The sequence below is a fragment of the Kryptolebias marmoratus genome, linkage group LG24 (genome assembly GCF_001649575.2).
Source record: "Kryptolebias marmoratus isolate JLee-2015 linkage group LG24, ASM164957v2, whole genome shotgun sequence".
In the NCBI taxonomy this organism is placed as follows: Eukaryota; Metazoa; Chordata; class Actinopteri; order Cyprinodontiformes; family Rivulidae; genus Kryptolebias; species Kryptolebias marmoratus.
In genome coordinates, this window is record NC_051453.1 from 6,638,434 (window position 1) to 6,652,245 (window position 13,812).

Consider the following 13,812-nt stretch of genomic DNA (forward strand, 5'->3'; position numbering starts at 1 on the left):
CATAATTACCACCCAATAATGCAACATTTTGTCTGTCTGTTAGCAAAATATCTCACAGAGCAGTGAATGGATTGTAATGAAACTCTGATAAGTAGTCACTGGCTGCACATCTACAGCTGATTACCTTTTGGAGTCACCCAAAATCAAGATCTGCACTCAGCAAACACAGAAATGGCACTAACTCAGTGAATTTTATGGATACTGAGCGAAAGATTTGGTGTGGTAGTAGCTGAGGATCACCTTCATCACATACTCCAAGAGCTAACAGATATTTCAAGATATTTGCTTAAAACTTTGGCACTAACCGCTGCTGTTCACCCTGGTCTGTCTGTTGGAAAAATGACAGATTTTAGCGAAATTCTCAAAAAGTAATCATTGGCTGTACATCTATCAGTCAACCCAATCTAAGGTGGTCAATAGAGCTAATCAGCCTCAGCAAACACAAAATTGGCAATAAATCAGCCAGTTTTCCAACCAATGATCTAAAATTTGGCCTGGTAGTAGCTGGGAGTCATCCTCAACACACACTCTGAGCTCTACCTCATGGCATGAGAGCTTTGTTTTAAACTTTGGGTTTATGGTAAAGCAGTTTGGTTCTCAAATAGAGTTGATTTGATGCAGTTTTGACCAAGCAGATTGTAATGATGAGAGAGTTGACATCATTTGGAGCCTTCTGTTCGTTTGATATTTTAATTTCAGACTGGTGTGTAAGGTCAGAGCGCGCCCGTGTTGGGTTTTAGGAGAAGGAGGTAAATCGATGCGCTCCTGACGCAGAGACGCCGCCCTGCAGCGCGCGCTGCCTCAGGACGCACCGGGACCTCCTCACACCCCACTCAGACCTCAGCGCGCGCACGGCCGCTTTCAACAGGTAGGCAAACTTCATCAGTTTTTACCCCCAAAAAAGAAAAAACGAAAATTAACGAAATGTTTCGTACAGGGAGCTGAAAGACTTGAGCCACGACAGAAAATGACTTAAATTTCCTAATTCAGATGGATACGAAGCAAAAACAATGCGTCAGGCTTTAAGAGCCGCAGACGTTTCCGCTTTTATAACATTCATTTCCGTTTTTGTTTTGTTTTTTTCTTTTTTCACTGTACGAAATCGTTTCTAAAGCCAGTGCATTTGTCAGTCCGCTGTTAAGACTAAAAATACGAACGATACTTGATCCCTAAACTTCAGCTCACATTACGCAGCGTGGCGCAGCACTCTCTGATTCATGAAACCTGGACAGGAACGCTTCTTTTTCAAAGTATTTAAGGGTTTTCTTTTAAACGTAGGTGTGAAGTTCTGGTTTACTTCTTCTTTTTGAGCATTTCACTCGTTCTTTTGCCAGATTAGTTGACTCTGACAGCTTCATCAACCATCAATAGTTTCTGGATTCTTTAAACATTTAAAAAAAGAAAAAAGAATTGGCATCAATTAGGCAGAAATTCCAAACATGGAATGGGGAAGGGGACTTTTAACAGGAATGCTCGACATCTTGAGGTGATTGTTTACTTCTCTTAAGGACACAGCTCTGAAGGCTGTATTTTTCTTTCTTCTACTTTTTAATTTAAGTGAACTTAACTAGATGAGGATATATATTTTCAAGCTGCAGATACTGATATAATATCTTTATCAAACACGATCAACAGAAACTGGTTCCTGTGATGAAATAACAGATGAATGAGTTAAATATTGAAATCTTATCTGATAGAGTGGGGTTTGACGCTTATCAGGTGAAACTTATTCATAGCACGTACTCTGAGTGTTATATGTTGCAATGTCTCGTAGGATTTTGCATAAGATCGATCACAAGGTTTGACCAAAATGGGTATAACTCATTTGTTTCTTGGCAAAAGATACTTCAGCATAAAACTCTGGCATTAAAAAGAAAATGTGTGTTCCTTCAGCAAATTTGTTGAATTTTGACTTCTTTTTTTTGCCATGAGATTCAGATCACAATTCAACAAGTATATAAGTTATATTAATGCAGATTGCTAATTATTTTCCAGTCATCAAAGAAAGCTTTTTAGGATAGATGAGATTAATCATTAACTCCATACGTTAAACAGCGTTTGGGAAAGAAAAAAAAGCGTTGCTCTATCTTAAACTCAAGAAAAACCCATAAACTTGTTTAAGCATTAACCTGATCATAAGATAAGCTAAAGATAAGGAATATTTATGACAGAATAAATCCAGTATTGTCACCACATCCAGAGTTTACTCACTGCTGCAGTGAAGATGTTCTTTAAATTAATCAAACATTTTAGCACAGTGAGTCAACGTGACTGCTCTCTTTATTTAGCAGCGTTTGCAGTGGAAGTTGGTCGAGGGTGTTCTGGGATGTCTGGTTTTAAGCATCAGATCCGTTTGGCTCTGGGAAATGTGAAGTTTGGTCTCTCTTCTCACAGATCCCATCAGATTAGTCTCAGGAGACCTTGGGAGTCAGGAAACTTCAAGTTTATTTTATGCATACCATCGTCCTTCTTTTTTTAGCTCCGATGAAATCAGGGAACTCATTTTGTTATTATGTTCAATTACAAACTCTACAGGGTCTTTATCATTATCTTTCATTGTACTCTGAACTTCTAAGGAAGGTGATCGTGCAGGGAAGTGGTTTGGGTTATCTCTGCATACAGATGCTCTAATTTCATCAGTCTAGTTTCTAAAGCTTCTGTTTGAATGTTCTTTATACTGTCAGCTGACGTGTCTTTCCACTTGTCGAACAGAGAAACACAGAACGAGTAAAAATGCACTCACTGAATCAAGATCTGTGAACGCCAGCTGGTGATCCTAAAAGACCTGACAGTGTTTATGAACAAAGCACTAAATAGAGGAAGTTCGATGAGAGCTCTGGTCTGAATCTTCCATCCATTATCTGCTGTTTATTCTGGAATCGGGTCGTTGGGGCTGTAGCTTGAGCAAGAAATCCCAGACGTCTCTTTACATAGAGACGTTCCCAGACCAGCCAAGAGTCACAAGCTTTTTAACTACCTCGGTGTCCTCGGCCCTGGTTTTGGGTATAGAGTCCCCAGACTCAGCTTCCCTCCATGGAAGACTTGTTGGTGGGATTAATAAGGTCCTCAAAGTATTCCGACATCAGCACCTCCACGTCCACTATACACAGTGCTGGTAAATGCTTATCAACACTGAATAATCAAGCTCAGTAGTTTTTACACTAACATTAAACTTTTACATTCACTGCTCTATAGTTGTTGGATTGCTACTGTAGGGTTATTTATTTATTTGATGTCAATCAGTTCTTTGAGAGTCTAAATAGAACTGATGCTAATAAAGCTCTGCACAAAACCAGCTTTGGAACTGGTTTGACGAAACTACCCCCACCCCCCAAAACACACACACACCCCTCATTTAGATGCCCAACTTGAGTTTCAGCCGCCTCCCTCTTTGAATTGAGGAGTTTTTGCGTCTTAAGACAACACAAAGCTTGAGAAATACCAAAGTCTGAAAGAGGAAACAAAGAAGCTGTGGAGAGTCAAGGCCTCAGTGGTGACAGTGGTCATCGGGGCACTCGGTGCTGTGACCCCCAAACTGGAAGAGTGGCTCCAACAGATCCCAGGAACAACCTCAGAGATCTCTGTCGAGAAGAGCGCAGTCCTAGGTACAGATCTACTGCGTTAGATTGATGCCAGAATTACCTAAATCCAGATATTTAAAGAAACACTCTGCTCTCAATCTTTATAATGACTTTTAAAATTAAAGCGAAGACATACCATAGTTCATATTTTAAAAAACCTAAACAAAACTCAGGTTGAAACTCTTTAGGACTGAGAATTTTCTTTAGTTTTTATGTTTTCTCAGGATGAGTTTTTGGGTTAGGAGTTTTCCTTTTCAGTTCATTATTAACTGAATGACTTATTTCTGTAATGAGTTAATGTCTAACTGTGCCTAAGTAAAGCAACATATTCCACCTATACTGTGGAGACATGACAGTGTTTTGATTTGTTGCCTCCAGCAACACGTAATGTGTCAGTGCAGCACGAGGACTTTGGAGCTTAGTTTTCTTACTGTGCCGTCACCCTCTGCTTGTTCAGAGATCCGTGCCAAGCAGGTCTTGTTTAGGCCCCCTTTCGCGCTGGATGACGACCCAGCTCTCCACCTCCTTTACTGCCTGTCGGTAAATTTGTGTGGAAGTAATTGTGTGTCTGATAATTATGCGTAACGTCTACCCTTAATACTCGCCGAATAAGTTTTCCCTGAGATGCTCTCGTGAGTCATTGCCATGTTTTATACATCAACGGCATGATGATACGACTACCTATGCCCACAATGCTTCATGGAGTAACTCTGTCAAACCGTATCAGTTTCAGTCTTGTAGTAGAGGAAGTAATGCCATTCAGCAGCCTGAAATCTTGCAAATTAAAGTTTTTGCTGTGAAGAACCTCAACCACATCCTTCTTCATTCAACCAGCAAGTCTGATTTGGCAACAAGCACTTTTGCTTTGCATTCAGAAGGTAAATGAAGGGTGTCTGAGTGTGGCGCGGCGTTTGGCAAAAACGAAAGCATGGTTCTGTCGTTGCAGCTGCACGGCAAGAATGTGGCAGGAATCAGAATCAGAAGCTTAGCTGTGGCAGCCATCGTGATTCAGGTTGACTCCAAAAACTTTCATTTGTACATCCTGTCTGAGATATTTTGCTAACAGACAAACAAACACGTGTGTGGGCAATAAACATCACTGCCAAAATCAGGCTCAGCTGCCAGCAAATATAAGACGACTGATCAGCTATCTGTGGGAATATTCCTAAAGTAGATGTTTTTATTTATTCATTTTGGCTGAAAGCTTTAATGAACTGATTGTCAGAATCCTTGTCAATAAAGTAAATATAATTTTGTCTAGATTATAGTACTCAGTAGATGCTGTTTGTTAACTGGTACCATGCCTTCCCTGAGGTTGTTTGTAGAGTAATGTTTGCTTTGATTGAACTCTGAGCTGATTTTGTGCAATAATATTTCAGGAATCTGAGCTTTTCAGTGTTCTGTTGCATTTACCTGAACATGGAGCTGTGTAGAACACAGTGGGCAGCCTGCTGATGAGCCATCTTTTTTTTTTAAGGTGGAGTTCTGAGTGAAAATTATTAGCATATTTACAGAAACATCAGTAGACCTGCTGATGTGTTTATTTGAATGTAAAGCAAGTAACTGGGATCTAATCACTCCACACAAATCAGGTGTGAAAAATTGTACCTGAAGTGGTGAACTTGTGACCAGATCAGCCAGGATGCATGTCAGGACCAGGTCTAAACTGGGACTCTGGTCACTCATCAGTCAGATCACATTTTTATCTTTGATTGCATGTTATAGTAATTAAATGTTCCTTAAAACATGATGTATAGACTTGCGTGTTCTCATTGTGCTTTCATGGAATTCCTCCAGATGTTCCTGCTGCCTCCACAGTCTAAAAACCTGCATGCTGGGTGAATTAATCAGCCACCTTGAATCGAGTTGACTCCACAAGTTGATCATTTGTAGATGTACATGCAATGTTTACTTTCTGAGAGTTTCACTAAAATTCCTCCACTGATTCATGAGATCATTTGATAACATTTGTGTGTGTTGTTCGCCCTTCGGTGGCAGGGGATAATGATTGTGTATAGGATATTTTGCTTTAATTGTTACAGAAGATTAAATTAATGGTGCAGCATAAAGAATCACCTGTTTTTCATGTCTTAAACATTTATGTCAAAAGGATCGGAGTGATTTAAAAACCTTGTTTAAAAATAACCAAGAAAGCGTGTTTCATAAAGATTTAAGAGACTCATTAAGTCCGAAGGGTGAGGAGCAGGGCACAGCTAATTATTATGCATTCTTATTACAAAATTTTTACACTGACAAATTAAAAAACAAACATGTTTATCTGTGACCCACAGCAGAATATTATTGTTATAAATAACCTTGTAGACGCATAACTGGAAGCTTCTGACTGTTTCGATTGTTCAGGAAGTAACATTTGCATAACCCACAGCACTTTACATCCTCTTTATAAGAGCACCTAAAGTGTCAGAAAAGCTTTAGGTTTTATTTTCATACATACATAATGCATGTAACTTCAATTATAAGTGAGAGACTTATGGTTTCTTAATTTTTTCCTAAGTTTATTTAACATTTTTAGACACCTAAAGAGAAAAGTCTGCGTGTTCAAATTAACAACACACATAAACACGTTCCACTTTGAGCTTTGTCTAAAATCCTTTCTTTTTTCTTTTCTTTTTTTTTTATCTTTGGGTTGCAGGCTGCACACAGCCAATCATATCACTCTCCATGCCCGTTTCCCAGAAAAATAAAATCGTCATTTATTGCTGATAACAGCAATAAATGGGGTTCTGTTTGAGCATATTTGCTTTTGAATAACATAAACCTCTTTTTTTTTAGTTTTATAACTTCCTGCTTTATGCTTTGACTGACTTCAAGCCATCTCACTTTGTGAAACTCTGCATTTGTCGTGCTGAATGAAAACTAGATCAATCAGTCAACATTTCTTTATAGAGCCCTTTGCAACAGCCAAACGGTGCACAAAGTGCTTCACAATATAAAAGTTAAAAACAATCAATAAAAACAACTGATTGCAAAACAATTCAAAAATGCCAGAGAGCCACTAGATATTAAAAGCCTGCCTGAATTAAAAGGTTTAAAGATTAGATTTTAAAAGGGGCAGATCAGTGATAGTCCTGAGGTAGTTCGTTCCAGTCTGGGTGTGGCGACCCAAAAGGTCACCCCAACGTTTGTATTTAGACTTTGGGACTTACAGAAAAGATTTATTTGTTGAGCTTATAATCCTCTCATACTCCCGGAAAGCTACTAGATCAGCTAAATAAGGTGTGGCAAGACCCTTAAGAGAATAAAAGCTTAAAATCAATTCTAAAATGGACTTGAAGCCAGTGGAGAGAAAATAAAGCGGGGGTGATGTGCTCCCATCTGGGTGTGTTGGTTAAGAGTTGTGACTCAGCATTTTGTACAAGCTGAAGGCGTCTGATCAAGGGCTGAGAGATTACAACATGCACAGCACTGCAGTAGTTAAACCTTGAACTAATGAAAGCATGCGTGGCCTTTTCTGGGTCGGGACGATTAAAACAAGGTTTAACCTTGGTTGACAGACATAACTGATAAAAGCTGGCCTTGACTACAGAAGCTATATGTTTGTCAAACTTCAAATCTTTGTCAAAAGTCACCAAGTTTTTAACTGTGGGCCAGACAAAACAGCGCAATCTTCACATGTGGTTCATTTGTTTTCATAAAACAAATTTAAATTAAAGCAATCTTTGTGAGAGATGAAATGAAAGGGATAACAGTACGAGACACTGGCTTGTTTGCTGCAGCTCCTCTCATTATGAGATACTGGAAATGTGTTTGTATCGCCTTTAAAGTGGAGTTAGTTGTAAAACTTCTGGCATTAAATTTCCAAACTAGCTTTAAACTTAATGACAAGTGATTTATGTATTTACCTCAGTGATATAGTTTAGTTCAAAGCCGTTTAAAGTCACCACATGCAGTTAGCATTAGATCTTATTCTGTGTCATGTTTTGTAGTCCCCGAGTTTCAGTTTCAATCTGACCATTCAGGCTCTCGTTATCCAAGCAAATCTACTGCGGGAACTTGTTTTTGTGTTAATCTGCTGCGATGTTTCTGCACAAGAGTGCTTTTTTGGTGGTACATTTATATTTTGGTGCACTTTATGCAAAGATGAGATGAGAGAATTTGTTTTGTTTTTTTTCACTGTTCTTTCTTGCTCATGTAGTTATCTCTGCCATGACAGTTTATAGTCAGAACTGAAGTAATTCTTTTCGATGAAAAGTGAAACACTTTTGAGAAACAAGCAAAAAAGTTTAGGTGTTTCCACTCTTATACCGCGACGTGCTACATAAACAAAACACCCACTCAGAAACAATCAGTTTAGGGAGTCTCCCTTGACAAAAAATCAAACAAAACAAAGTGCAAAACAGCATTTCCTCTAACGTTTGTAAGAAGTTCACCCCAGATACTCTCTGCACCTGCTGTAGCAACTTTAGTACTGACAGTAATGATATAATTAGATGTATGACTACTTACTATGACAATATTTGTTGGTGTAACAGTGGACTTAAGATTTTGTTTGCTTTTTGCTCGCACAAAGTTCTTCAACGTAGACTGAGTGTTTAAGCTGAATAATTAGCACCTTCAAATCTGAGAGTGTAGTTCTTAGTTGGAAGAAAGGGTGACTGATGGGTGTGGGGTGAGCTGCTGCCTTAAGTGGGGGAGTTTAATTAAGTGATGCAGCATCAGCAGTGGTGCAGACCTGGACCAAAGTTGGCAGAACTTGTGATTAAAAACAACAACAACAAGCAGCCAGCACTAAAAACAGTGAAAAAGTTCACGAGTTTAGGAGCTACATCTCAGACCCTTCATGCCACAGTCAGTCTGTTAATATTAAACATCATCATCATCTAGTTCAGAAGGACAACAAGGAGAACAAAACATCTTACGTTTGCTAAGTTGTATTTTAGCTAACTGCAGCAACTCTGGAATAAAATCCTTTGGGATGGATGTTCGAATACGATGCTCAGTGTCACGTTTGATAAAAAACAAAACCCAAATTAAAGTCCTAGCAGTTCTTAAAGGAATGAATTATTGACTGCTACCTTTTCACGCCAGAGTTTTGGACTAAGATCATCTTGTGCTGTAGCCATTTTGATTAAACCTTGACAAACTAACGTTATGCACAGTCGCACCCGGTATCACAAGCTGTCATGCCTGGAGTATGTGTTGTGAATGACTCAGTTATTGCCACATCAAATTCAGCTAAATTTCTCTAAAGTTGACTGAGTTGTAGCCATTTTGTGCTGTGTATTGTTGATTAGCTGTAGTGGCCATCTTGAATTGGGGTGATTCCAAAAGTTAATCAGTTGTAGATGTACATCCATTGCTTATTTCCTGAAAGTGTCAACGAAATCCGTCCATTGGTTCAGAAGTGGCTCAAAATGGTTAGTGGCAAATTGCAACTTTTACCTAGTTTCGAAACCACTGCTTCTTAGATGGTTTATTTAATTTGTTTGTTTATTTAAGGATTCCCATTAGTCTCTACTAAATGTGGATATATATATACAGAGTATATGTATATATATATATATATATATATTATATGTACAGTTTGTTCATTATTCCTTCATTAGTACAAACATGGGTCTAAGATATGTTTCAACAAACCATGTTTTTGTGTTTCAGAGTTTCCAGGATGAGATCAACCAAGGCAAGATTTTTCTTCATGGCTGGAGCTCTTGGTCTGCTGGTCTTCCATCTTTCTAAAGACTCTGATCAGCCCAAAACTGTACAACTCAACACAGATGTAAAAGAGATCAGGATACACAAAAGCCTATCCATCAAAAATTACTCCTATGTTTACTCCTGGCCAAAATGTCAGCAAAATATCACTGCCAACAACATCACTGGGTTCACAACTCTTCCTCAGAATATCCAGGACTTTCTCTATTATCAACATTGTCGCCATTTCCCCATGCTGCTCGACCTTCCTGAAAAATGTGGGGGCGCTTACGAATCTAACAAAGTCTTCCTTCTGCTGGTTATTAAAAGCTCCCCTCATAATTACGACCGCCGAGAGGTGCTGCGCAAAACCTGGGCTAAAGAGAGGATGCACAACGGTGTGTGGATTCGAAGGGTCTTCATCTCAGGAACAACTGGTGAGGGTTATGAGAAGGAAAGACTCAACAAAATGCTGGAGCTGGAGCAGAGGGAGTTCAGTGACATCCTTCAGTGGGACTTCAGTGACACATTTTACAACCTCACCCTAAAGCAGACACTCTTCCTGGAATGGATGGAAAGAAACTGTCCCAAGGCTCGTTTCCTCTTTAATGGTGATGATGATGTCTTTGCAAACACAGACAACATGGTTGTGTACCTCCAAAGTCTTAATGACAATGATGGAAGCAAGCATCTCTTCACGGGCCATTTGATTGCCAACGTTGGGCCCATTAGAGCAGCAGGGAGCAAATATTTTATCCCAGTTCAGGTGCAGGAGTCCAATTTGTACCCTCCATACTGTGGAGGTGGGGGCTTCCTCCTGTCTGGCTTTACAGGAATGATTATATATCGTATGTCCAAATCCATCCCCTTTCTTCCCATTGATGACGTTTACATGGGGATGTGTTTGGCCAAAGCAGGACTTGGCCCTGCCTCCCACATAGGGGTGAGGACTGCAGGACTACACATAGCCGCCGTTACGTCGGATGCGTACGATCCTTGCTTCTACAAAGACATTTTACTTGTACACAGATTTCTTCCAGGTCAGATTTATCTGATGTGGAACAGAATACAGGACCCGGATCTGGACTGCAGTTCTTCTAGGACTCAGCTTCACGACAACAAACTATAACCCACAAGGAGTAACAGCTCAGTGGATTTGCACAAGATGTAATGGATGGGAATATGCAAATGAACAGATATTTGCATAGACAGCCATAATGTTGACATTTACTAATGACTTCTTTTCTGTTTACCTCCAAGGTAGACAAAAGACTTGGTATTTTCTGCCTAATGACAGAACAATACTTTTAATTCAACAAATGTGGTTTGTTTCTTTCCAAGATGATCTGGTGTTGCTCTGCAGGTTCTGTGCAGCTAGATTGTTTGATCCGGATGCTTGTTGCTACTCACAACTTGTCACCTACTTTGGTAGATTCATAAGAGATTCATAAAAAAGGTAAAAAAAAACCACATGAACGGGACAAATTAAGCAATAATAACAAATACATGTAAAAATAGATGCATAGTAGTGTGCCCCCTCTGGGCATTTCAGGGGGGATTCTCATGGTGTCATTGTAATGTTCTTCTGCAGCTTTGTGGGATGACCATGGGCATTATAGAGCAGCATGCTTTAAACAAAGCCACTTTCACCTGAACAGAGCAGGAGCTGAACTTACATGAACTGGTGTTTGCCTGACCTTAAAACACCATCTGAGTGAATCATTGTCATTAAGTTATGAATGAAATGATGTAAATGGTTCATGGAGATGCAGTTTTACCAACCCATAAAATGTAACCCCCACCCCCCACCCACCCAAACACTATCAACAAGAAGTTAAGTCTTAATACATTTTATTTGTTTACAATATTGACTAATGAAGCTGAATTCAAACTTTGCATATGATTTTTTTTTTTTTAAACAAAAAGACCTAAGACCTGGAAAGTGTGAACTCATTAGAGTTCGGCGAAAAAGCTTCAGGAACAAGGAAGTTAAGCTGGGACATGTTGGAAATATTTAAAAGTGGAAAAAATTGGAGGAAATATGAGGTAATTTAAACAATGGAAGTAACAAATTTAATGATCTGATGACACAAAGGATCACAATCACAACTTTTAAGGGGAGTAGATTTCTAAAAACATTTTCTGTTCTCTTTTTGTTGTTGTAATCCATTTCCTTAATTCATGACCGCACCTCTGAACAAAAATATTCATGTTATATGATCCTTTTTTGTTTTTTGTCATTGTGTTCACATAAAAACAAAACAAAAACCATTGAAATGTCAAAACATATGTACAAAAGAAATGTCAAATTTCATTTGCACAACATTGAACAAAATTGTCATCATTATTTAGATTTTTAAAATTTCTTTTATGTGAAAAAGAAAACAAATTTCAGTAAATTCAATTTGACAATTTTGCATGTTAGTATTTCCATCTATCCCTACATGTCCAGGAGACACAACTTGTCATACTTTAGGGTGTGCTACCTCTCATTGTATGATGCAGTTATGAAATCTGGTTGTTTTAGTCAAGATTATGCTCAAATATATTTTCTTCAACTATATTTTAAATCCCTGTTAGGTAATTTTAGGGAATTCCAGGTTTATTCCCATTAATTACCATGGACAATTTCCAACTTTGAACATTTCCCACAACTTTGCAGCCTTACTCAACACAATTTTAAAAAGAAACACTGGGTTAATCTGCATTAACAGCAAAACCGTATGGATGTGCAAGGAGGCAGTTTTAGTGTCAAACTTTTAAGGAGTGGATTAAATATTTGTTTTGTTTGGGAATGTAGTTTGATTTTATTGTTTGCTAAGTTTAAATTTTAAACTTTTTTAAATTTATTTTTTACTGCAACACCCATGTTTTTCTCGAGGACAAAGCAGTATATATAAACTTTACATTGGCGGGTCTGACCCACCCTGAGTCAAGACGTGATGCAGAAGAAATTTAAAGTGTTAGTTAATGTTTTATGTGTGCAGGGCCTCTTTACATCTTTGTTCTGTACCCAGAGTACAAAGCTGCGGTAAATAGAAACCCACGGTGTCGTGTTTGTTGAAATCACAGCTTGTGTGGAAACCTTATATCATAATGACCGCCCCGCTGTGTGGGCGTAAAAACATCTGTCACCGGGTTGTGGGGGATTACATCGATTCTGACAGGTCCATCATTCAAAGGGTTAAATCCTGTATGTTCTTCTGTGGAGAATAAAGTGGGAACTGAAAGGTCTAAATTCTCTGTTCTGTATTTATGACTGGAACCTTGCAAAATGCCTCTGGATTTCCTTAGGGTTTCTTAAGGATTTAATAATATTTCATATTCTGTTAGGATAATTTATTGTTCTTCATTATTTGTTGTGGATGGTGTTTAATGTGTTTGTGTCTTACTTTAAGTATATTTAAATTTTATCAACATATAGCTGGTCTCTGATTTTTCCAAGGGCTTTCAGTAAATGATTAAATACAATAATTAATGTGTTTTAAATAAATACACACAAATCTCTGAATGTATTTGATTTGGAGGAGGGTATGCTATAACATGCGGTGTGTTGTTTTACTGCATGTTTTTAAATCAAACTGTGTTCTCTGTAGCAGTTAAGTTATAATAAAATATTTAAATCTTGCCACCCGTATCATTTCCTTTTATCTTTTTCCGTTAACGCCCGATGGGCAAACATGTAGAGCAGAACTGAGTAAACACAACATGTGAATGTTTACCCATTTTCATTCAGAACATTTTAATCTGTCATTCTGACTGATGGACTAAAGACAATTATTAGTTTTGACATGATTAACTTACAACAAAGTCGTATCCTGAGAAACATGCAGAATAACTTCCCTTAAAGGGACGGTGTTGAATGATTTCTTTTGAGCAACTCATTGATTTCAGAGTTTTTACTTTTTTTTAGTCTGTAAGGTAACCATTAAAGGTGAAGAGGCACCAAAATATCCCTAATTAAAACTATAAAGTTAAAAAGTAGCAATGATAAAGTCAAACAATCGTAACATCAGATAATCCAACAACAAACTGTAACTACCTGCAGCAAACTGGTGGGTCAGCTCAGTTGATGTAAATTGGCCTTTCTATGGGAAGAAAAAAAACTCTAATATGAACTGGCCTTTAATTTATAATATATTCATATATATATATATATATTATATATGTATATTAGCTGGATTTCAGTTAACAGTAACAGTTAGATTTTTACAAGATGATTTTGTGAGACCCGGTACCTTCGCCATGTTTTAGTTAAATGTAGGTACTGCCATCTTGTGGCTGTTTGGATGTTAACATTAAAATGTCAAACTGATCTGATTGCTGTCAAAGCAAAGTTTTATTTTTACCTTAACAAAAACAACAACAACAAAAAAAGAAATGAAAACCTGTCAATGAAAAAAACCTTGAAAAAATAAACATAAGTAATGAAAAGAATGAAAATCTGTAAAAATGTCTGCGTTATAGCCATTTTTTTAAGTTCAGTTGGCTGTGTCAGCCATCTTGAATCCAGTTGTAGACGTTCGTCCAATAATTACTTTCCGCAAGTTTCATTAAGATTTCTCCAGGGGTTCAT

General features: G+C 38.0%; 1 protein-coding gene across 2 annotated transcripts; it reads left to right on the forward strand.

Annotated features, from left to right (window-relative positions):
• The first annotated feature begins 711 nt into the window (after window positions 1-711).
• LOC108234256 (N-acetyllactosaminide beta-1,3-N-acetylglucosaminyltransferase 3) lies at window positions 712-12,865 on the forward strand. 2 transcript variants are annotated; one of them, XM_017413305.3, is made up of 2 exons: window positions 712-868; window positions 9,201-12,865. In XM_017413305.3, the coding sequence occupies exon 2, from the start codon at window positions 9,211-9,213 to the stop codon at window positions 10,363-10,365; it is 1,155 nt and encodes a 384-aa protein (XP_017268794.1). In that variant the 5' UTR covers window positions 712-868; window positions 9,201-9,210; the 3' UTR covers window positions 10,366-12,865. The 2 variants fall into 2 exon arrangements, with proteins under 2 accessions (XP_017268794.1, XP_037830253.1); XM_037974325.1 differs by lacking the exon at window positions 712-868 and adding an exon at window positions 8,252-8,959.
• Window positions 12,866-13,812: the final 947 nt, after the last annotated feature.

Excerpts from the sequence above, each read along its gene's own strand:
- LOC108234256 (XM_017413305.3), top strand. The coding sequence starts at position 9,211 with ATGAGATCAACCAAGGCAAGATTTTTCTTCATGGCTGGAGCTCTTGGT.